The sequence below is a fragment of the Strix aluco genome, chromosome 18 (genome assembly GCF_031877795.1).
Source record: "Strix aluco isolate bStrAlu1 chromosome 18, bStrAlu1.hap1, whole genome shotgun sequence".
In the NCBI taxonomy this organism is placed as follows: domain Eukaryota; kingdom Metazoa; phylum Chordata; class Aves; order Strigiformes; family Strigidae; genus Strix; species Strix aluco.
In genome coordinates, this window is record NC_133948.1 from 12,847,223 (window position 1) to 12,872,995 (window position 25,773).

The window sequence follows — 25,773 nt, forward strand, 5'->3', positions numbered from 1 at the left end:
AGGACCATTGTGACGATCTGTCTACAGTCAGACTCATCGCAAGCAGCAGTGCCTTCACTCTGGGGGCCATCCTCACTTTGCAATGGTTTTTGTTACTTCTAAGAACCACAGATAGGTAATAAACTGCTACCAGCTCATGAGGCTGTGAGAACTATTCTGTGGTAGGTCCAAGCATTACTCAAAGTTCTGGTATTAAAATCTGATGGTTCCTCCCTAGCTGTGATGAACCATCCATCCATGGTGTGATTCTGTGTAAAATCTTTGGGAATTATTGGCCTGTGGACAGGACAGAGGCAATGGACGCCTGCATCACGACCTCTTGGTAGTTGGGCTTCACTGTTGCTGCCTTCTCCTCCTTGTTTTCCCCATGACTGCTTTCTCTTCACCCCTGACTCTGTCAGTCGTGACAGGTGGCTGTAGCACAGCCCTAGAGCCTGTAACTCTTTGTGAGGTGCCTGGTCCCCATGAATTATGAGGGCTGGATGACATTACACCATGAACAAAGTCCTATGTGGGGGACTTGCCACTGCTGCCCACTAAATCATCACCCTGCCTCCTCACAGGCATGTCTGTATGCATGGTCCTCACATGCACTGGGGTATTGTTTTCTGCGATCAGCTTGAGTGGGAGCCCGATTTCCTTACAGCTGTTAATGCAGGAGATGTGGGAAGCGAGAGATGAGCTGAAGAAATGCCACAAGGGCCTGGCAGAGCTCATCCACCCACTGATTTTCTGGAACCCTGGAGTTTTGCTCCTCCCTTTAACAGCATCTGTGATTTTTGCCTCCTTCCATGCTCTGCAACCTGAAGGGCATAAAAACTCCCCCTCTCCCATTCCATCCACTACCAGCCTCCACATTCCAAAGGAAGACTACAAAATACCTTTTCTATTCCTGCCCCTTTACATACCTGTCTTAACCTTCTTTTTCTTACTGCCAGATGAGGATGTAACAGATGAGGAGCTGGTTCACATTCTTCCACCAGGACTTCCATATGTGTCACAAATGAGGTTCCTGGTTCACTTCCCTAGTGAGAATGTCAGAGGTGTCACTTGCCATTGAAATAATTTAGCACAACAACTCTCTCTAGTTTTCTAAACTGCCATATCTCAGATGGGGGACATAGCAAGAGGCCACTTAGGCTTAGCCTTTGCTAAGCACTCCTGACATTGGTACCGGAATAATTTGTTCTTTAACTGTTTAGCTGTGTACATTGCCTTACAATTCTGGGGGGTGCCCAAGAATAGTGACCGTAAGCACTGTCACTGAGAAGGAAAGAAAGAATTAGATAAAAATCTCCCTCTTGTCTCTCACACTAGCTGCCAGCATGACCTTCAAGAAGAGTCTTAATCACTTTTGCCTTTAGCTGTTAGCTTTCCATCAGCCAAAGGAAGGTAATGCTAGGTTGGGTGAATATTGCAAAATCTTTTAGTTAAATACGAATTCAGAACTGCAGATTATTTTGTTCTGGTGTATTCAGGACCCTGCTTGTGTTCACTACCCACATTTCCATGGAAAAAAGACTCACCTTAAGCAAATATTAAATTTAGACATCACAAAAGCAAACATGAAATTTTGGTACTAGCAATCACACCAACCATGTGAATGCCCTAGGATTTATGTTGTCTGATCAGGAAAACAGAGGTGGTGGTATCACAGAAATTGTATGGCAAATCACAACAGTTTGAATTGCAAATGGCAGGCTGGAGGATAAAAGCATCAGGGGGAAATGTAACTAAATAATTTTGAGTCAGAAATTCCCTGGGGAAAAAAAAAAGCACAGTCTGCTTTCAGACTGTCCACAATCCATAAAACAAGATAAAAGTAATGGATTAAATGCTTTATCAGGTGTCATGACTGTGCTACACCACCTCACAGGGCAATGCGAGGTTTTAAAAGGAGATGCTTGTCAAACACCTGCAGGATATGAAAAGCCACATGCTCTCTGTGTTATTTACCATGTCACTAGCCACAAGCAAAGGTCAGCTCCTTTTTCCCTTACTCACATCTACCTTCTTTAATAAACACTAACTAGACCTGGCCTGACTATTAAGACTCACACAGAGCATTTTATTCAGAAATTAATTTTAAGGCATTTTGGTTCTTGGCTCATAAGATGATGAGACTCAGCAGACTTTGTCAAAGTTCTAGCAATCATGACAGAGCACTTTTGGTGCTGTAAAGGCTGAGGGGACAAGTGAAGTGGTATCTTTATTACTGAGTCATTCTACCCCCTTGGAGATATCACTTACCATCTTTCTTCATCAGCTGACTCATTTTTAAAGAAAGTAAGGACCAAATGATATATCTGAGGTCGGGAGAGACCTGTATTAGGAGAATGTATGTCTCTGATTAAATGGGGTGAAGAATCACCTTACAAACCTTTCAGGCACAAAAAGTCAAAGCTAAACTTGTGCTAGCCCCACAGAAGGGATGGCACTCACCAACCACTTGTGCTCTAGGCCAGAATCTCATTTTCACTGTTTGGATTATCTCCTGGAGTTGGTTAAAATCAAAAGGCAATTAAGTCCCCACTGAACACTGGTTGTGATACGGGTACACGATGCTGCCATGCTTCACCATTACCCCACAGCCTGCTCTGGTGTGCATCCCTTAATTTCAGTGGAGTTTCCCTTTCTCTTACCCCAGAGTATGTATTGAAAAAGAAACGCATTGGCCTAAAGTCTCAGACTGTGCAGTTTAAAGTCCTCGTGAATCCGCTGGTATCTGGCAAAGTTTTTTCCTTGACACGATGCAAGCTTATTTAGCCAAAGTCATTGCAAGCGAAGTGGAAGCTGACTCAGCCCTACAGTTAGATATGACAAGAAGAGAAGAGCCATCCTCAGTCAGGAGCTGGTAGATCAAATTCAGACATGCCATAAATCACATTATAAAGGACACGTGAGCAAGTGCTTCTTGTAGCTTCTGTGCCACGGAGAGTGAGTTAGGTGGCAGCAGCAGCAGAATGTATCCGACAGTTCAAAACAGGATAAATTTAACTGCAAAAGCCTTCCAGTTGAATTTCTTACTATAACCTTCCTTTCTGCCTCGGACTCCCAAGTTTGTTCCTCCATCTTTACATTGGCTCAGTGATCTGTTTCCAAACCCCCTCCTCCTTTTAGGTCACTTCTGAATTTAGCCCATTTTGCCAGGCTGCCAGGGAGTGATGCAGAGGAAGTTGGGCAGCCTCCTTAAAGGCTCACTCACATTTCAGGGACACATGCCGTTGCCGTGCATGCAGAACATGCCGTTGTGCTTGGGAAGCGGAAAATTGTGAGCGCACACAAAAATCACTCACAGACCATTGCATCTCTTCTCAACTCCTCTACTCCAACATAACACTGCACACCTTCAGACGCCTACTAATTAAAAATGAGGTTGGAGATGGGAGGACAGTAAGAGGAAATCAACATTCAAGTAGTGTTTCAGCCTGAAGGTACTACCCATGAAATACTGAGGGCTCAGCCTCAGAAGAGCTGCAGCTGTGCAGACTACCCTGCACAGGCCTTCTGACATCTCTGACTTTGCCTGGAAGTATCTCCTCCAAAGTCAGGGTAGGTTCCACATCTATTCAACTTCCTCTTAGTTCACCCCATTATCAGGAGTGAAGGTGTGGCGATATGGGCTCTTCCCTCCACGAAACAACACATTCTACAGAGGCTCCTGAACAGCTGTCAGGTAACCAGGGTGTGGCTTACAAGCTGGGCCCTGAATCAATCCAGTGACTTTCTTTGTATTAAATCTTACTTCCCTTGGGGAATCCAGTCCTTCAAGGGCATCCTCCTGTGCATGTGAGCACACACAGTGCACTCGAAGTAAAAACTAACTGGGAAGATGATCCAGTCTCTCCCCTACTGATGCAAAGCAGTAACAAAATCCATCTTAAACAGCCGATAGACAAAGTTAGGGGGTCCAGGTAAGGAAATGAGCTTAGAGAGAGATGCTTGCACACAGTTCCAGCAGATGCACCTGGACTGATTCTGAGAGCGATGGACACTGTAGCAGCAATCAGATGCAACCTGTCTCCAGGCTGAGAGGCAGGACACAGTTCACACTGGGAGCACATATCCAAAGATACAGCTACAAAAGCAACAGCTTCTGAAGCCTTGAGCCACACTGTTCATGGATTGTGGTTGCAACCCCATCAATTGAAGAGCCACTGCTGATCTTCAAGTCACAACCTGTAAACTCCTGGGTGTGCCTGCAGTGAGACACCCTAAGAATTTCATTTCATATTGTCCCCTTGATTTTTTTCTGCTGTGCAATCTGATGAAACATACACTGCATGTTGTTTAAGCGTCTGGCTGACCTCCTTCATATGGTAGCAGAGAAACTCCTCTTATATTTAGAAGCCCTCTTCTAGGGTTACATATCAAGATACATGCACACTGCTGTTTTGCAGAATGCAGCTGCCCTGTAAGAAGTGAAAGATGCTAACATGATCCAGGAGCTGAGGCCAGCAATTTCAAGTTTCCATCTGTCTCTGCCTGTAATACACACAGGAAGGAAAAGAGACCTGGACTTCAGGCATTAGTTGGTGTGTTCAGCATGCAGGAAGACTGCACCAAAAAATGGAAGCCTGAAGCAGCTTTGTGGAAGGAAGACTGTTCACCTGCCCAGGACACAGATGTTGAGCTGAAATATGTTTTACCGCTTCCCCCCCCCCCTCCATTTAATGAAATAACATCATTCAGAGCATACATATGGCAGCGCTTTCTTTTTTTTCTCCACCAAAAAATGGTAGATGCAATGCAAATAATGGGCCAAATCCAAATCTAGATGCATGTCGATGAAGAGCAGGTAATTTCCAAAGCCTGTCACAGATACTGGAATTTGTTTATAGGCCCCTCAAAATAAAAAGCAGGCACTAATTCCTCAGTCAGACAACTGTGTTCTGCCTTCCACACCCACTGCTGTCAGCAGAGGTCTTGCTGATTTGGGCAGTAAAATATCATTAGCTTCCCTATGTTTGATACCTCACTTCGTACGGGTCTGTCACACCTACAACAGAATGATTTGGTTATACAAGGACCATATTCATTTCCAGCACAAGCTGCGTTTCACTGCATTTCACAAACATGGTTGAAAATTTACGTCAACATAAATAAATTAAGAGAACTGATACCAGTACATTAGTAAAGCAAAAATAAGACTACCTATGACATAGAAGCACTAAAGGACATTAGAGGAATTGCTGCATTTTCCCCTCCCTGTCACATTAAGTGGTTTAATATAAAGCCTTTATTTTTATACCAATCAATAGCACTGTAAGGTAGCAACATTTATCTTCAGAAGCACTGAAGATACAATGGCTCAATTCTCAATTATATTAAGAGCAAGACTTCAAAGATATTTATGAGCACCAAGATGCAAGTTAGATTTCCAGTATGGTTTTCAAAAGCATCTGAACAAGTCAGGTGTCTAGCTCCTATTGATCTAAATCCTTGTCAGGCACTTTAAAAAATACTTCAAGTTGCCTATCCCTATCCTCTAGTGCCCAAATAACTCTGGAAATCTTTCTCCCCTCTCACACCACTAGCTGTGGTTTAGTTTACAGTACTGAAGTTTATTATTCTGCAGAAGGATGAAACGCTTTTTTTTGGTATACACTTTTTGATTTTTAGCACACTGACACGGAGAACTATTACTAAAGCAATGCAATGGGGTTTACTTTGATGCCAGCAATTCAAGGTGGTGAAAATCTGACCTCTGTTACCTGCTGAGAGACCTCCTTTGGTGACCTCATTTGACCACTTTTTGACCCTCATGGTAGGAAAGCCCCGAAGAGACCACTGAGGGACCATTTTGAAATGGCCTCAACACTCCTTCTGGGTGCTATTTTGAAAATGAAGCAAAGAGCCTACCTTGCTGATATTTTGAGAATTAGCTGATCTCTAGCAACTTCTGAATGTACTAGCTACAGTACAGACTGGTTGTATAGCATCACGTAGGTCAGAAATCCTGGTTTTGCTTTGATCCATTTCACTCTGAAACTGTCCAAGGGGTTAGAAAAAGGGATATTACTCTTTAAAATAGAAAAGGCAACAAAACTTAGGAAAGACACTTCCCACATACCAGAATGGACATGAATTAAAAGTAATTTTATTCCACTTCTCAATGACAGTTCTATCATATCTGGTAATAAGGCAAGCTACTAAAAGTCCCACAAGACATATCAGACCATTGAAATAGTATTCAAAAACCAAAGAGGAGTTCACAGAACAGCCAATTCTTGGGATCATCAAAATCAGTGGCAACGTTCCCACGTGGACAAAATCAATCAGTATAAATGCTGAAGAAATCAACTGATTTCACCAGTGTTTGTGAGGTTTTATACTGGAGTAATTAAGGATATAGGTGATGCATCACTGACTTCAATGAAAAAAAGAATTTGGCAGAAAGAAAAGCGAATAAGCACATTAAAAGTATAATATCAAGGCACAGAAAATGCATGCTACTTCCAGGCATATATTTTAACAGGTAAAGGTTTCTGGGAGATTTTTTTTTTTTTTTTAATTGGTAGTTGTACTCCTGCCAGGCATGATTCTTTTCTCACTTGCACCTGCAAAACTCCCATGCATTTCTGGGTAGTCCGTCCAGATTTATGTTAGTGCAAAGAGAATAAGTGTAAGTCAGCATAGCTTGCTTGAAGATGTAGTAACAATTTAAAGCAAATGGAGCAACAACCACTGAAGATTTAGCCATCTGTCTTAACGCTCACCAGAGCTTACTCCTTTTAACACGGAATATTTGTGTGACAAAACAAATATATTCTTTCCAACAGTCTTCAGGTAATAAAAAACAGCTGTCCCATGCTAAGTTTTCGTAAGGTATCAAGAAACTGCAGTAATTTAGAGGCCATCAATTTTGTAACCCAAGGCTGTTCACTGAGTAATGTCTCAGGATCAGCAAGAGTGTATGTAACTATGTAAGGGCACAAAAGTCTGTCCATCTCTAACTGCTTTGATATATAGACTACTCATAGCAAGATGAGAGGATGAACTAAACAAAAAGACACGAACAAAGCGGAACACAATGAAACTATGTGACTTGCTAGAAGAACAATAACAAAGGGATGCAGAAGAACATCTATTTAAAAAGAAGATCTTTTGTCAGTTAAAAAAAAGGAACTTTTTACATATGTGAAGTTGAAAGAGGAAAATATGATCAGTGCAACTTTAATGCAGGACTGGAGTGAAGTCAAGGGAGTTCAACAATGAAAGACAACAAAACAAAAATAAATCATTAACAAAAATATGGATGCTATGGAAGAAGAGTGTCTCTTAATAATCAAGTGATTAAAATCGGTCCCAGGTGGTTAAAAATCCAAGGTAAAGACCTAAAAGCTGAGGATGACAGAAGAAAGCAGCCGCTGAGTCAGAGTACGCCCACGGCATTATAAAATCACATAACAGGATAAAATCACAACCCCATGGTTACGATTGTGTTATGTTGAGACTATTTTAAAGTAATAAAAATGTCCTTAACGGCCTGATCCAAAACCCACTGGAGGCAACAGAAGTTCTACTAGCTTCAGCGGGCTGTGCATCAGATCTTATATTGCGGACTATAAACAGTCTAGATATGTTGGCTTTGTCTGGCTAAGGTCAGCCAGGGAACATCATGGATCCAGCATACATTCCATGTAAACGAGAAAGAAAAGGGAGTTGTTAGGGCAAGATCTCATTATACATTAGGGTAAAAGAGAAAATGCTGCTTTATACTGAGATTTCTTATAAATAAATAATTTTGAAAACCTGGTCACGCCATGCTGATTAACTAACTGGACTATCAGTTCATCCACCAGCAACATGCCTCTGCAGACTTGTAGGGTCAAATCTAAGAGTCTGGAATGAAGGGTTTCCTTCTCTTCTTCTTTTTCCCCTCCCGAGATTTACATGATGATATCCTCCAAGTGCAGTCCTGATCTTCAGATAGCATGCTGCAAGGACACAGAAATATGTATTTTTAAAGGAGGAAAAGACAGAGAGTTTGCCTTGTTAGTTTAAATTATTAATTCTACAGATCTAATGGATACATTATGCCACATTAGTGGCACTTGTTCTCTTAACAAACATCCTCCAGATTAGTGGTTCAATACAGTTTTGAATCAAAGAGCTATGTTTCTAATGGCACCAGTCATCTGTCAATCTGAACTGAATTTTTAAACTGGGTTACCTGAATCAATGCAAGTTAGGATCTTTCATTGCCAGGAAACAGGCTCTTATTTGACAAAGTTTCATGAGGTCAACAGCATCTCTGCTTCTTTGAAGTGATACATAAAACAGTCAGGCAAGAACAATACTTTCAGCTGTAGACAACTTGGTAAATACAACTGCAATACATGACAGATGTTTTAAAAAGGACTGGGTAACCTCTCTTGTGCACCTGCATTAGAAGAAAGATCTGAGAAGTTCCCCCAAATTCTTGGCAGGTCTCAGACACTACCCACGGATGTACTGATCTCCCTGGTTTGTCCCTGGATGCCTAGCTCTCTGCTGGAGTCCAAAATATCTTCTCCATCAAGCAGCTATCTTTTAGCAGCTCCTTAAAGAGAGTTCTAGGACATGAGGCACTAAACAGTAAATATATCCTGCAGACAGCATTAACTCCTGTGTTGATTGTCTCTTGGATGCTACTCAGGACTCCAATGGGCAGAATCTGTTGTGGGGACATTTTCTCCATGTGCAGATGAAACAACTAGACCAGAATTCTTAATGTGGCTTGCTAAGGAAATGAGGCTGATATAATCACATTGCCCCTGTGCATCTACACGTCTGCCACTACTCAGCCTCTGAAGCTGACTGAACACATCTGACAGACAGACAGAGGACTTTAAGATCTTACATTTGTACAAATCCTGTAAAAAGAGGTAGGGTATCAAGGAGTTAATCAGCGCCCTTACTGATAGAAAAGCAGCAGTGTGAGCTCACTGGCTAGGTGGACACCAAAAATTAATGTGGGTAAAAGACAACAGGAATGCCCTGACTTCAGACTTTGTGCTCTATCAGCTAGTGGCAGGTCAATCCCTGCAGTGAAAGGCAGGTAGTCTTCCTTGACTCTTTTTTTCTATGGTAAGGTACAGAGAACAGCATTGGCAATGTAAAGATCTGGAGGCTGGCTCTGTAATTCCTGTCATCTTACCAGCCCTCAGTTTATTGTCTCTGAAAGAGAGACAGTCCCTCAGTGAAATGGCTGCAAAGCTTTTGAGAGTTTCAGGAAGGAGACAGCAGAGATATTAAAAATAATCTTGCATGCCTTTTCCCCCTGAAGAATTATTTCCAAGTTAGTAAGAAAAACTTATGTAGACATCTGTCCCCATTGCACAGTCTAAACGCTTACTCCTTTTCCTTCTACCAGTAATTAGAAATGTTGTATTACTGCACATATGCTTGATTTAAGACCCTACTGATTATGAAACAGTATAAGCTAGTACTTTCCACACAGCCTGGCTGTGTCTCTGTCTTCCTTCGAAGCCATGCTGACAGGTGGTATTTCTGTGACTCCCATGGGGTGAAGTTCTAGACCAAGTGAGATTAAAGAAGGGGTCAGAAGTTCACACTCCTCTACGAAAGCATTAAAATATCATAATGGTTTGCATGAAATTCTGAAGTCACTGAACACAACCACCCTTCTCACATAAGTTATTACCGGAAGATAATTCTACCCTGCCTGTGTCTGGGGTTCAAGATAAACAAAGACAATGAACTTCTGATGTGAATTTAAAAAGTCTTGGACACTGGTCCATTGGCAGGAGTTTCTTGCATTCCTTTCCTTCAGTATTTTGGCTACCCTTCCTCATAGCAAAACTGTTGCCATCTCTGTCAAAGCTCTACAGAAAAGCTTATGTCTTTAATTCACTCTAACACCTCTTACTAGTTCTCCACATTTCTACTTGACTCACTCCCGACTTGCCTAGTCTGCAGAGAACCACTATGGAGGTGCACAGAAGACATGGGCTTTATATGATGTTTTAGGGCTCAATGGGGACACAAAACTCATGTGAGCTCTAGTTCTGCCCCGAGCAGCACTGTCAAGTGTCACTCAGACGCTAGAGATAGTCTAAAACTATGTGCTGTAAGAAGCTGCATGTTGTTTCAGACTAACAGGCGGTGCAGCAAACCCAGCAATGGAATAAGAATGCATGATTCCCGTGGTAGCATGAAGTAGAATATGACACGTTGTGATCCAGTTAAGAAAAGGGTTTGGAATACCTGGGGTGTCCTCCACTTAAGTAAGAAGGTCCCAGCCAAGATTATGTTTCCCTAAATCCTGCCAGTAGGACTCAAATGAAATCCAAAGACACCAAACTTCTTGTGTTATCAGAAAGCAAAACAGAATCCGGAATCTGCTCCAAAAATTTGAAGACTGCTCTGAAAGCACAGATCATGAACTACTGGACAACCCTCATTCACTGACAAAATTATTAGCTTTTGCTGATCAAAATACTTAGGAAAAGACAGGAAGGCTGACTCGAAATCCATTCAAGTCAGTGGAAAGGCTACTAACAGGCTTCATGAAGGAGCGTAAGAACAGAGGTACTGGGTCAGAGCAAACAGCCACCTTTGCAGCACCCCCTCTCTAACAGTGCCATGTTACAAATGCCTCATGGGACTGTGTAAGAAAAGGCTATGGCCAGGGTGATATTTCTCCCTCTATTGCCTTCCAGCTCTGGCAATCTGCAGTTTAGAAACATTCTGAGCCCCAGATTGTATCTGCATCTTTGCATTTAAGCTTTTTTTTTGTAACTTCACGTGCTACTGTTTCAAAACATTTGTAATTTTTGTATCCACAGCAACCAGAAGGAATAAGTCCCACAGCTGCATTGTATGTCACATGGAAAAGTACCTCCTTGTTTAAAGCTGTTTTCCTGTGGCGCCACTTCATCTCATTCGTAACAGACAACAAATAATCACTCTATTTCACTGCCTTTAACAACCACTTCCTAAGTCTTTCTTTCCCAAGCCAAAGAGATTGTGTCTATTTTGTCTGTCCACATATAAAGGTTTTTTCATACCTTGCAGCCCTTCTCTATGTTGTGGGGGGTTTTTTTGGTGCATGTCTGTTTATATGTATATACACTGCATCTTTCTTAAGTCAAGGACATCAGAACTAGAGGCAGGATTCAGGATGTGGTTCACAGCTGCGTGTCGCCTGTCATTAGGTGCCTTGCCATTCACTCCCAAACCAGGCACATTACAGCTGATTAAGGCCACGTGCAGGCTATGGCGCACAGCTCTGCACTGTTTCAGTTAGTAGTGATGCCTCCTTATGGAAGGATATCAAGTATATCCCTTTTCTCACTGCAGTTCTTGATGGACAACATGCCTATGGGCACATACGCAGGGTTAGACTCAGTGGTGACACAAATATTGGTTTAAGTTACATCTGAGCAAGCAGTGGAAGTGTAATTCAGCATTCAGGACTGGCAAGGTAGGAGTGCAGGAGAAGCTGACAGGAGAGGGTAAAAGTTACGGAATGGAGTAAGAATAAATTTGGCCTAGTGTGAAATGAGGGACAGCCCTGATTCAGCACACACTGTAGCTTAACTCTCAGTGATTCCTCAGCATAACGAGGAACACCCCAGTTTACATTGATCAAGACAGACAAGTTTTATTGCTGGGCTGTTAACTCCAGTGATGCAAGTGACGGCTTCCCCTTGTCTACATTCAGGGTCATGACTGCAGAAGGTAGATGGTTCCCAAGTGTTGGGTGGGCCCTGTTCCAGGCTATATATATATGTATCACTATATATCTTGATATATGTTTGCTAAAGATAACATGCCAGTGTTGAAGATAAACGAGGCTCTCCAAGGCAGCAGCAGAAGCCCCGAGTTGGCTTAGCACTGAGTTAATCTTCAAAATGAAAAGTCAAGGCTGTTTCTTCCATGCAGACGTAGGTGTCGCCTGCTGTTATTCCTGTGCTATGTTGCTCTGCAACTGAATAAACCAAAGGCAGCATGCAAGGCAGCTCAGGGCTCAGAGGCAGGAATTTTATGAAAAGTGAAAGGATCTTCCTCGAGTCCACCAGTATTACTGGGGGTATAATGTCACTCTTTGTTCAAAGCAGGAATTTCTTGCACTTGCTCTCTGCAGGTTCAACCATTTCTACCCTCAACACGCCTGACTAGATGTTTTTCTCCTGGCTGAGGCATGTGAAGTACCACAAGAGCCCCCTCAGCTCAGCTTAAAGCAGAGGTATTAACCCCTTTCCTAAGCAAGATGGAACACATAGTAGATTTGGGTATTGAAAAGACAGAAGACATGTGGGAACAAAAGGATAACTTTGGTTGGAATTTGTAATAGGGCATGTGGGTTTTGATACCCAGAGGCTACCGAAATTCAGCAAGTTAGGCACTGTCCTCATTGAACTAGTCTTCTAGAAATGGCGTTCATAGAGAGGAAATTACTTTCCAGTAAGTACTGAAGGAATCTGCGTCCAGAGATGGAGAAGTATTTCAGTGCTCAATTCACAGTGGTTTCAATGAGAGATGCTCAAGAGTGGCAAAGAGGGTTTTTTTGGCAATTAAGTTGTGAGTTTGCACAGGAGACCAGAAACTCTGTTGAAGACAGCAAGGGACTGCTTGGGACTGTGCAAGAGTGGTTGTGATAAACCACAGGGCAGCATCTCCCAAACTGCTGGAGCAACTGCCTGGCATATCAGATGCCTTGACCCAGATGGAGCTTTGGAAGGAGGATGTAGCTGTCCAGGTTGCAGCTGCGCGGAGTGACTGCTGCCTGTCTTTGGGGCTGGGACATTGGTGGCCTCTCTGGTGGGAGCGGTACTCTGAAGCTCTGCATCTCCAGGGAAAAGAGCTTCAGGAGGAGGTGAGCAGACTGCAGACCACCAGGGTGCACAAACAGGAGACCAACAGGGTCTCCACAGAGACTCTGCCTGAGCTCTACAAAGCAGAGGATGAACAACTGAAAACTACACTTGAACAAGAGCTGAATGGAGACTTACATGATGGGGAAGGCCTGATGTTTATGACTTCTGGCAGGAAAAGGAAGGTTCCTTCTTGGCCTGCAGATCCTCCAGGACATGTGTAGCCAGTCCTCTGGAAGAAGGCGAGGAGCTGTTTTGAAGGAGACTTCAGAGCCAGCTGAGCCTGAATCAAGTTTTTGTACCAAGAGGAAAAGTTGTGTAACAATTGACAGAGATTCCCTCCTGTCAACCTGATTTGGATGTCTCAGGTTTGTTGCTTTCCAGAAGCTCAGACCCAGGATGTTGTGGAAGAACTCCCAAGGCTCAAGGCTCATCCAGCCCTCAAACTCATTACACCTTGCATCTCTGATACTGTCAGCAGGACCACAGATAAACCAGAATGTTTATGAATACTCAAGTAACACACTGTGAGAAGCTCTAGCAGCCATAAGAGAACAGATAAAGTACTCACACAGAAATGGGATGGTAGGGTGGTAAACAACAAGCTCTAGGGAGAAATACATAAGAATATGGAAGGAGAATACAAGGGAGTACTCCCAATGGTAATTTCCAATGAGACTTGTCCTTTGAAAACCAAAAGAAGCCACACGGAATGTCAGCAGGAGCAACTGGGTAATATGGTAGCTGATGAATTTCATGATAAAACACACAGTTATAAATCCTGGAAGGGTCAAGCTTTTCATACATGTTGCTGATGTCTAAATTAACTTTCAGGAAAAATGCATGTATAGGTCATGGAAACATCAAATCTGTGCCTAATGGTAATCAAATGGTTACAGGGCTAACTATCATATTATTCTATTAAGGCTATTTTGTACTATCTTACAAATACTGAAGCATATATATTAAAGTTAGCATGGAAGTAATTTACCATCACTTCACATTAGCAGAGTGCGAAGCAGCTGTTAGTAAATAATCATGACCAAGGTACAAATGGATGCGAGATAACTGCACAGAGAATGCAATGCCATCCGCAGCAGTGGCATGTCAAACTCAATGACAGTTTAGTGTAAAATATAAATGTCCATGAGTAAGGCAACAAAGGGGAGTCAGGTAAGCATGGAGGTTGGAAAGGCTGGTTGGATGCTCCTGTTCACTCATTTTCACACCAGAAAAATAAAGAAGATTGTAGCTCCCATCAAACACTTTCTTAGAAGCAAGTGCTCTTTGGAGTGTGACAGGTGAGAGGGAGAAGGGGAACAGTAGAGAGACTGGAAAGCCAGAGAGCAGGGTGAATCCAGTAAACCTTGAGTCCTCACAAAACCCAAGGTACCATTTGGCCAAGAGACCTCTATGGAAGCTACTCACTGAATACAGAAATTGGTATCCCAGCAGTGCGCTGAGTGCTCCCAGGCACCTGGCAATGCTTCCATCTAACACAGAGATTTTTCTCTTGAAAAAAAACCCCAAACCAATTTGAAAAAATCCTCAAGAGACAAAGCTTAAGAAAAAACCATAAAGTCGCCTTATACTGATTTACTGCTGCTTACTTCCTTGAGGGTAGGAAAGAGAGAGGTGCTTACGAATACTAGCTAGATGTAAAGTGCTAACTACCACTAATATCTGGCAGTGGGCATAAAAAAGCATTCACACGTTCAGCACACAGGGTCCTACTGTAGCAGAGGTGAAATGTTGACTACAACTAAATGTAGGTAGTGTGCCCTGGTTAACGTGAATGCTTCAGGTCAGTGTTGTCTGCCACTCCTCAGGCTGCCCTTCTCTCCTACTTAAAAAAAAAAATTATTGAGCTGCTATCCTTGTCTGAGAAATGATGAGTAAGGTAGTAGAAGCGAACAGAGGAATTTACTGCTGCTGTCAATTACAAAACTTGGCACACCCTGCCTGAAGTGACTTGGTTTTAAATCTGAGGGCTGAGCAAACTGAACACAAGCTGAACCAAAGAGAGATTCATGCCTGCAAAATGCAGTGGAAATTAATGAATATACAGTAAGCTTCTGATTCTGCAGCACCATCCACTAACATCCTACTGAAATGGACCCCATCCCCACTAAACTCCCCGCAGTTCAACATGGTGTACTGTAAATTTTTGTCTGAAAATGTTGTACATGTTTAAACAGCTACTCCATTCCACTCCCCAGAGGTGTTTGCATTTCAGTGGTGGATGAGGTGATCTCTGTTTATACATAAGTTTGTACTGAAAGGCTCTCCAACCAAAACAGCCAATAACAAATTGATGTAAACTGGTTATTTTAATGGGAAGTGCACATTACCTCGGAGCAAAGAACAGATTGTCACACAACCTTAAGAAAGGATATCAATACCCTAATTACTTTTGTCCTCTTTTCCAAACAAGCTTACAATCCATCTGGGTAACCACTGTGTATACAGAGATTCATTTGTTGAGCTTCTTCACTATTGCTGCAGGTGTACGAAAGCAGGTCAGTCACACAGCACTGAGAGCTAATGACCTTATCCCACTGCAAGCCAAATCAAAATTACATTTACGGTCACTTTTGGTATAGTTATGGTCACCTTAATATCAAAGGGTAAAATAGTAATTGACTGTCATCTTCTCCTTGCAAAGTTAAAAGATCTGTTGGACAGATTATGAGATGGAAAATTAGCACTTGGAGACTGTATTACCTGAAATCTAAGGATCTCTATGCACTTGGTCTTACAGATGATGAAATTGGCCTAAATTGGAAAAACCTGTGGGAGCTGAAAGAGTTTCTAGAAAATCTACTGCTGCTAAGACACAGTTGCTTGCGTTTAACTACAGACAATTCGAATTTTCTGAATTGCACAATAAGTAAGATTTGCTCTTTTGGAAAACATGCACACATCCCTAAATTTTAACATTAGTAGACAGTTCTGAAAATCTTTAGTTTCTTATTCTGAAGCCCGTGCACAGAGGAGAACTGCTTGCATTGGAACTAGTAGCATTTTGCTTACCGTTGTGAAATGAACTACGCAATAGATTCCAATGATGACAAGGCCAATGATAATTGATGCAACAGCAACCCAGAGGGCATTGCGACCCAGTCTTTTTGACCCTTCTATATCTCCTTGATTATAACTGTTTAAAGCCTGTAGAAGAAAAAGAGAGTTTGTGATTTTTTTTTTTAAAAACAGAAAAGCGACACAAACCAATGTGACTGCTTTGAACTACGTTCTGTGCACATTGGTACTGTAGAAAGGACTTCAGAAAATGGTGATTTACTTTGTAAAAATCAACTGCCAACAGTCCAAGGTAAGCGGGGAGTCTAGTTTCCTGTTCCACTCATTTTCAGTACAGCTCTTTTATTTTCAGTGATGAAATATATTCATATGATGAGTTTTCTTGTACACACCAGCATAAAAGCTGTCAAATCAAATCAACTCTAATCCACCCACATAAATCAGTGGCTTTTATCTCTGGAAATGTTTTTATAGTATATGTGAACTGTTAGTTGGCCACTTCACTAGCAGTGAAATAAACTCTTATGCTTTATAGGACCATAAACATGAAAAGGAGCATAAATAGGCTGCTTTTTTTTACTGAAAGCCTCAGGAAAGCTTCTTAGAAAAAGCTTACTAACGTCTTATTTTTCCAGTGTTTTACTTTTCAAAACAAAGTTTGAAGAATTAATAGGCAGTTTGCTGATGGTAGAAAACAAAAATAAAACAAAGAAATACAGATCATCTGAACAAAACATCTGAGTGCCATCTTCAGGGGCTAGAAATTCTGTCTCCTTGCATTTTTGGAATACACTGATAATTATTATCATCATATACACCAGACATACAGGTATTAGCTCAACAGACTTGAGTTTATCTCTATCCACCCATGATTTGGCAGATGCTTTATATTTATTACATATAGAGATTGCAAGGTGTAATAGGACCACTCTGATCTTCTAGTCTTTTGTGAGACAGACTGTAGGATTTTCTGATTTAATTTTTGTTTTAACCAGACCATATTTTTAAAAGAAAAGATTCAATGAAGGACACTGAAGTATTCTAGTACATGAGTGTAACAGTTTGTAGCAACTTTTTCCCAAGAATAAGATGCTATCAAAGAATTTTTTAAAAAGAGTATTATTACTAAGAATTATTTTGTAAGATTAGGAGAGTTTGAGTTCATAAACCATGACATTGAGTCCAGATTTCTTTATCAGATTGCATTATTGAACTATCTCAGCATACTTCCTCGGGGAATCAGGTTAGTCATAACCTGTTCTTCAGTAACTCTTAAGTATTCCAGGAAGTATCCCAGAAATGGGAGATGCAGGAGAAGAAATATGGGGACATGATCAAATGAACTGTTCCATGGACTAAATAATTCAGGTTGTCTTTAGAAAATGACTGCATGAAGTATCACCAAGTGCTATTAGGAAAGTGCTTTAGTTATGAATTACTTCTTGTAGTAAAGACAGAACAAGTTATTCAACAGAATGAAGATCTGAGGCTGTGGAGAGCAAGAAAGGAATGAACTTCAGAGGATACCAAGCATTGTTGTAAAACCTTTTTTCCCCAAGCAGAAAAATAATTAGGGACATTATCTCTGTGTTCTGTTGATTAGTGAGCACACAGAAGTTAATGGGCTAGACGCATCCTTGGTGTTAGCACTGCAGTCAGATCACTCGTGCCAAGACAGTCCCAAAGCAATGAAGCCTATATTCCTAGAATTGCATCTCAAGGATAAGTGCAGGTACTTATTCTCTGGTGTCTAAGAAAGACTGAGCTGCTGATGCACTCTTGCTCTTAAAGAGAGCACCGATACATTCCTTCCCTTGCTGGAAGCCTACATGCCTAAACATTCCTCTATTTTATTTCCCTAAAGAATATCGCTAATACCTCTGCTCTGCTGTCAAATTGCATCGAGGTTGGCTAGTGGACTTAAAGGATATAGTGGGGAAAGAGGGAAGAGATGGAAATGAGAGGCGGACACAAACACACAGTCCAGTAGGATGATGTCACCTCTGATCCTCCACCAGTGCAGCCTCCTGTTAAAGGGTGGCTGGCACAGTTCCTCTCACCTAAGTTACTCCACTGCTTGCAGTAGTCCTGTGTACAGGAGAAGAGCTTTCTTAGGTTTTCTCAAAATACATTCAGGAAGGTCAATAAAAGGACTATCAGGAGAAACATGGCTTGGCTTGGCCTTGAGCAGGCTGACTTCTCCTCCTGCCTCTGTCAGCAGTTATGAATGTGACTGTGGCTACAGGGAGAAACATGGAGAAACATCACTGACACCCCAGTCCTGTACTTTGTTCCCCCACCCATCAAGGAACCCACTTTGCATGACATCTAGAGTGGTCCTGTAAACACTCTAAACTCAGTTCCCCATATATGTGGTCTCAAGACTGAGACAGAGTTGTATCTAAGACATGACAGCACCAGCTTGCAGTTCCGTGCAATTTTACTAATGTATTTAGGAAGTCTGGAGAATGTCCATGTGATTTCTGCAGGTACTGCATAAATAATTCAGCCTGGGCGCTTTAATAAATAATGTCATTTTAATACAAATCCATGATGAAGAGGAGGAAAACAGCATTAAGGATAAAGAAGAGGATTTGGGAGAGACAGGAAGGAGACAAAAGTTTCTTTATTAAGAGGTTTAAATTAAATGGCATAACTTAGCATTCAAAAAAAAAAAAAAGAGGTTTGGGGGAGTGGTTAGGGTCTGATGCAAAGCTCTTTGAAATTCGTTTACTTCCATCTGTTTCAAAGGGCCTTGGATCAAGCTTTCAGTTTTCAACACTAGACACAGACAACATTAACTGTTAAAGCCTTAAATGTTTCACCTGTTTATCTCCAAGGGCTGGGCAATATATGCAGAATACAGCATCTGTGTGCGATATTTGGTCTGTCCAACTTTTAAAACAAATTTCAGCCATTTTCAATCTAATACCATATGATTTCTCAGGTTTCTGCTATCTCCCTCACTATGAAGTCATAAACTAAATTAAAGCCACAGTTCCGCAGCTGCTTATTTACTTGAGCAATCTCAGTGACTTCACCAGGTTCACACACATCTATTTATAAAAGATATTCTCAGTTCAACAATGAAGCAGCTTAACCTCATATGAACAGAAATTTCCTGAATTAGCTACAAACTATTAATCCCTTTTAACGTGCATTTTCTGTTCCACATTCCCAGAGCACCATTTATGGCAAAAGCAGAAATACTACTGAATTACTTCAGAAATCCTCCTCTACACCTCTTACAAATCTGGCAGACCAGACTGTGGTTCTCTGATCAACATTTTCTAGGCTCTCCATAAGCCAGGCTGTAACAAACCTTATCTGGCCGTGCCTGGAAATGAGACTCTCTATTTCAGACCAAAGGAAGAATGAGACATGCTGGCTCAGTATGACTGCTCACTGTGAGAACAACTTACAGCGAAAGAGAAAGAAGAGGGGGGACTCGAGGAGCAATTCAGAACCAGGCTTGATCTCTGCTTTTTGGCAAATGAAATGGGCAGGTGATGAGCAGGACACAATGAAAGGGCAGTTTGCTCTGCAGGCTGTATAGCAGCACATAAACAAGGGCTGGACTTCTGTGTCTCTGGGGACAGGCTGAAAGTGGTGTTGCAGAGGAAAAGCTTACCAGTTTGCAGAGATAAGGGCCATGCAAAAATGTTTAAGAACAGCTGCTGAGTCTTGTTGTTTAATAATCCTGAAATAGGTACAGGCTGTCCCATATGGTGTTAGGTGCCCAGGTACCGACAAGCTACTTACAAAAAGCTGTATGAATAATAAACTTTCCAAATAAACTTTTTAACTAAAGAGAAGTACAGCTGTAGAGGAACACTGGTCACTGTGCTAGTCACTGACCTGACCAAAGCCAACACACTGTACACGGCTCGTTAGGAACCAATTAGAAGTGCGGGATCCCCCCAGGAAGCAAGTTCCATCCTTTGCTGTCCCATGATTTCTACCACTCTCTTGCTTGTTGTCTCTGCTGAGGGAAACTAACATACAGACAAGGCATCTGAATCCAAGGGTAACAAATACAGTCAAAGAACTTGTTGCTGTCAGAAGCAGATGAGCCAAGATGGTCACAACTTGACCACATACATTGTTTGAAACATGCAAATGATTAAAGAGAAAGGTGTCTACATAAAGAGGGAGTTAGGAGCAAACAATGAGGGAGAAACAGCTTTTGAGAGACTGTTTTGAAGTTGTTACAAATCTAAGGCCCTATGGAATTAGATGACTAATTCGACATACAGATCTCTGAAATAAAGACAACCAAAGGTGGTGAGAAAGGCCAAAGTTCATTCAACTATCAGAGCTCGATGCTGGTATTAGAAATATCTGATTTATTTTTCAGAGTTGTCCCATGGCCTCCCTCTAGCTCTGATTCCATGAGTCAGGTACAGCCAGTCCACTTGAGCCAGGTCTCAGCTACAACAGCAGTTCACTGCCAGTTAGGTGCTCTTTGGGTTCACAACAGGGGGAAAAGACACCACTGCAGATAAGGAGCCAAAGAGCTCAGTGACACACTGCCTAGCTACAGCCTCACACCAGAGAAGTATCTTCTGTCACATGAGCCTCCTGACATGGTACCTGCCCCCACACTCTTGCCCCTGATGCCTGTGGTCTCACCTACGTGAGAAAGAACAGGGCAAGTCTGAGCGAGGCACCTCTGGGGTTGAGTGAGCCAACTAATTGTACAGCAACACGATACAGCTGCTGGAAGCAACAGGAAGCAGGAGAACTGATGGCATCTGGCTGGAACTGCAGAGGAGCACTGAGAACAGTAATTCTACAGCCAGCAGTCCTGGCCAGGACCCTGGGGAAAACAGATCTCCATTTGCTATAAATGCCAAGCAATCCTCACATCTGCCAGTGACCAGCAACTAGTTTGAGGGGGCTGCTCTTGTGATGACAATATATCAACACACTGATGCCATTAAGCGTCCATTCTAGCAGCTAACCTCTTACCCCTGTCATGAGAAAGAGATTTCTTTCACAAAGGAGGTAAGGAACAAGAAAAGGTTATTATCACAATAGGGGGAACTTGGGAGAGGTTGATTCTAAAAATATAGTCAAGGAGGTAAGATCTGAAATGGTAAGGTTTGTGCCCCCAAAGGTGAGAAAGAAGTGAGGAAACCAGTGCTGGAGTTGTAAATGGGACAGCGGAAGAGACTGAAGACAAATCTGTCATTTAATTCAGGGGTGTGTTAGAGCCCAGACTCTACTTTTAGAGCGAAAACATTGCCTGAATTCAGAGCACTGAAGGAGGACATGACCTAGGCAAACAGGGTGCTGAACCATGCCCCTCTAGAAGCCAACAGGACTTTTCTTTCCAGGCCCATTCTAGGAAGTGGAAATTTATAGAGAACTCCACTTTTATGGGTCTTTATCTCTTCTGACACAAGATCTCAGACAAACTCTGCAGACTATAAAGGCATCTTCTTGTCAGAAAAGAAAATAATCCACTCTTGCATCTCAGTGTTAACCCTTAGCAACTCTAGGAAACAAGCTGAGAAAGAGACAGAGGATGTAGATCCCAGCAGAAGTGGAAATAAAACCATCACAGGTTAAAATGCAGACCCTGCAGTTGACATTAACGGAGCAGTTACAGGTTGCAGCTCCAAAAGGCAGGGGAATCAGGCTGTGGAAAAGAAGTTGGACATGTTACTTTTGCAGAAAAGAAGAGGTTTTAGGTAAGAATGATGTTGAAACAGAAGGCATTTGCATACAGTGGAGATTATTGGTTTGGGCCTTGTCTCCCCCCTTTAAGGGAGTGGGCAGCTGAGACCTGTACAGACTGTTTAGCATTCAGGAAGTGCTCTTCCCACCCTGGTTTCTACATATCCCCCTGGTGACAGTTACTTACACCTGACTCCAAACGCCTGCATGAACTTCAACTAGGGCGTGGGTGGAGATTTCTCCATATGGGGTGCAAAAATCTTTAGAGGCCAAATTCTGTCCTTGACAGTTAACTTCTGTGCAGCCCTAGTGCTTTGGTGCAAGCACTGTCACAGCGAACAGATGCTCGCAGCCCCAGATCACCAGCTCTCATTACTTTATATAGCACCCTAAGTGTCCACAGACAGAAAGGATGCTGGGTACCAGCAGAACCAAATCTTCTCAAAGCAAGGAAAAGTGCATATTGTATAGTTAAGTTAACAACAAAGAAAATAAACACATAGAAAAAAAAAAAAAGTGACAGCTAATACTTATCCAGACAAAAAAGGTTGTGAAGATGGCTTTGGAATCGCTTCTTCAAGGAATTTGCAAGCTTAAGGCATGTATCCCAATATTTAGGTGTGATTTCTGATCAATCTTACTGGTTTTAAAAGAGTGTGCTTTAGCGTGTTTTTGATATAAGTCATTATTCTTATACTTAATTGCAAAAAGAAACAACTATATTTTTTACTTACCTTTTCAGCCTGGCTGTCAGAGAAAAGGATGAAAACACACAACATGTTTTAAACCCTTTTCAGCTCCTAAACAACAGAAATACATTGCAGTATTACTGATTACACTGATCACGTATCCTATTAGAAAAGTCTGGATCTGACTCTGCAACTTTTAACTGCAAGGAGATTCTGTTCTAACAATCCTTTTGAAGTTAACGGGATTGGTGGATTATTAAGGACTATGCAAATCCGTTACGGTTTGTATGAGTAAAGCTGTTCTCTCAGTGTACTTGATACTCAATTTTATAAGGGGTTTTGCCAGCAACCTACAATCGTTATCGTTGTGTGTATTATTCTAGCAGACAGTATCACGCTAAAGAACCTGTTTTCTGGAAAAAAGGCACTTCTATTTGATTAGCTCAAGTAGAAACCACACCTGTTCCTTTGCAAACCTGATTTCTGCACCCCAACTGCCACTTTCACACATAGATACTATGTCCAATTCAGTGTGCAAGTTAGTTGATGTAACAAATCTCATGAATTGGGATAAACCTCCCTCTGCTATATAGCCCGATACTGAAAACTGGATTTGAGCTGCCTTTAATTCCCCGTTTTACATCTGCTGCTGGGACAGCTAAGCGGACATCCTGGCTGAGCCGCTGATGCTCTCAGGCTCGCTGCCTCACCTAACTTTGTCCACACACGCCAGGGACAAGCGGCTAAAAGGCGGCGGGATGCCCCTCAGCCTGGCGGCTCCCCCAGCCCCCTCGGCCGCTGCGGGTCCCGGCCGGGAGCGGCGCGGCGGGGGCCGGGCGGGCGCGGAGAGCCGGCGGCTGCCCCGCCGAACCCCCGAGGCCAAGGAGGTCGCTGGAGCAGCCGGCGGGGTGCTGCTACTCACCATGACGGCGAAGACGAAGGCGACGATGTTGACGGGATAGGCGGGACAGAAGCAGGCGAGGATGCTGAGGAGCAGGTAGTTCTTGGGCCGCGGCTGCGGCGGCCCGTCGGGCAGCTCATCCTCGATGTTAGTCTCGGGGCTGTTCTCCAGAGCCCTCTTGATGTCGGCACCGGCGGGGAGCGCGGACATGGGGCTGCGGTGCGGCGGGCGGGCGGCTGGAAAAGCCCAGCGCCGCGCCCCGGGCAGGCGGGACCCCGCCGCGGCGCCGAGCCAAGGGAGCCGCCCGGCGCGGAGCGGCGCCTCCCCGGGACGGGCACCCGCCGGCGGGGCGGGGCGGGGGCGCCCGCCCGCAGCTCCGCGGCTGCCGAAGCCTTTAGCCCGGCAGTCGATTCCGGGGAGGAATCGGGGGGGAAAAAGAAAAAATAAAAAGGAAAACCAGGCAAAAGCCGCCGAGTGTTTCCAGCGCCGCGACCCGGAGGCGGGCGGCGGTTCCCCGGGCAAGCCCGCTCCTGCTCCGGAGCCTGCCCCGCCGCCGGCACAGCGGGGGCCGCAGCCGCAGGGCCCGGGGCTCTTCCGAAAGTTTCTAACTGTTTTCAGTTAAAGGATTTTAACTGAGTTTGCATTACCCCCAGGGAGCACTTCGCTGTGTTGGCAGACTCTCATCTCTAGAACCGGCGAGCTCCCTCAGCAAGTGGCGTGAGGTCTGCAAGGGCATTTCCTTTGATCTGGGCTCAATTTGTCATCTCCTAACCCCCGTGACTTGCGAAACTTAGCAAAACCATGAAAGACTGGCAGAAAATAACCAACTTAAAGCATTTTGGTGGCTCAGGCCCAGCGTAATTTGGCCAATTTTTAGCAAGTGATTCAGTCCTTGATGAACAGAGCATCTGTCAGGTGAAACTCACTTTGGGGGATGCAGGAAGGGGAGCAAGGAAATGAATCTTCATTATGGAAAAAACCCCAAACAAACCACAAAACAAGTAAATAAAGATCTAATTTCATCGTAAGTTTGAAGCTGGTGAGGAAAAGTATGACAGCCTGCACCCAGAAAGGAACAGGCTCTGTTTCTGCCATGTGATATAAGAAAAAAAACTTTATACCTGCATGGACCTTCAGCAAAATGAAGAGACTTCTGATCAGATGGAGGGTGGAGTTGAGATTTTGCTCTGTCTGGCTCCCCCTGTGCGCATTTCATTAATCGAAGTTACAGAAAACTGTAAGTTGTGTTTAGAGCTTTATGAATGAGCTACTTTTGTCACTGAAGGTTTTACAATTTGCTTGAATAGAGCCATAGTTTCCCATTTCTGGATGTCACCCTACAAGATAAAATGCAGTCAACACAGTAAAGACATAAGAAATATATGTGCAGTATTTTTACTTTCATAGACATTAATCATTTCTCAGCTGCATGCCTGGACTATAATGTAGAATGAGAATCTGCTGATCTATCAGAATGTCAAAAGAAAAGATTCTACATCTTTAGGAAAGAGTAAGAAATGCCGAAGTTACATCCGCTTGCCAACGTACCCATTAGTGTTCAGGCACAAGCTCTCTGTAGCTGTAAAATCTCTGATATGTTTGTTCTCAGGGGCCTTTAAACACCAGACAAGCTCCGGAAACACAGTCCGCATCACACCACACAATTACTTTTAGAATTGAGTTCAGCAGGGATGGAGGCCATGGACTTACCCTCTGCAAGGGGTCAGCATCTTCTGGAGCCACTCAAGCCTTTAATCCACGAGAATGCTTTCAGTGAAACATTGTAATGGCTTAATGAGTTTATCTGCTTGTAGTTGAAACACAGGTAAATGAGAACTTATTATCAGGCATGTGAATGAGAACACCGAGCTCACTTGGGGCAGTTTGAGCCATTGATGTTGAACATAAACAAGCACAACAAAAAGCTGCCAGCACATCAGCTCTGGAGAGAAGGCAAAGTTGTGTGCAGAGATTAGCCAGGAAGACTTGAAACTGGGCTGTGAGGAAAGGATGTAGATTCTTACTGTCTAACATCAGACATTTAGTTTAAGGACCTTTGTGGAGGACCTCCAAGAGGGTGATTCAGGGACTGGTGGAGTTACCAGTCACATCAGGCCAACAATCTGCACTAAATCTTCCTCTGAGGACCATGAACTGTAGGATGTATCTGAGCTCTGTTAAGTTGGACCATGTGAATCCCTTCCCAGGGCTCCCAAAGACACAGACCTAATAGTAGAACCTGGGGTTCCTTGTGCGTTTCTAGAAACAGTAAAATTTAATTGTTCAAATGAGGCTGCTAAGGGATGCTAATGGATTGTAAAGAAAGCAGGAGACAGGAAGCGGTGAGATGTGTGGAGCTACAGAAGATATTATAGATATTCAGGGGCAATTTGTGATAACAAGAGCTCATTAAGAGGTTCTTCAGACAAAGGTTCTGTCATAAGGCAGTTATTGTAGCTGAATTTAGTGGTTTGTTTTATGTAGAAGATGGGTTAAAATCCAAGACGTATATCCTGTTAGGACAAGATTGATTAAATTTTAAATGGCACTGACTTGCAGCCATTTACTGAGGTAAAGAAAAAGAAGGAGGTATTCAGCCAATAGCTTGGTTTCACAGGCTGCCGTGATGGAGGGTAGT

The 25,773-nt window shown here is 43.0% G+C and overlaps 1 protein-coding gene across 1 annotated transcript; it reads right to left on the bottom strand.

The window, feature by feature from the left end:
• Positions 1–6,078: 6,078 nt before the first annotated feature.
• On the bottom strand, positions 6,079–23,347 carry TMEM233 (transmembrane protein 233). The gene is made up of 3 exons (XM_074843932.1): positions 23,157–23,347; positions 15,858–15,992; positions 6,079–7,940 (listed from the first exon to the last, which is right to left on the bottom strand). The coding sequence occupies exons 1-3, from the start codon at positions 23,343–23,345 to the stop codon at positions 7,929–7,931; spliced, it is 336 nt and encodes a 111-aa protein (XP_074700033.1). The 5' UTR covers positions 23,346–23,347; the 3' UTR covers positions 6,079–7,928.
• Positions 23,348–25,773: the final 2,426 nt, after the last annotated feature.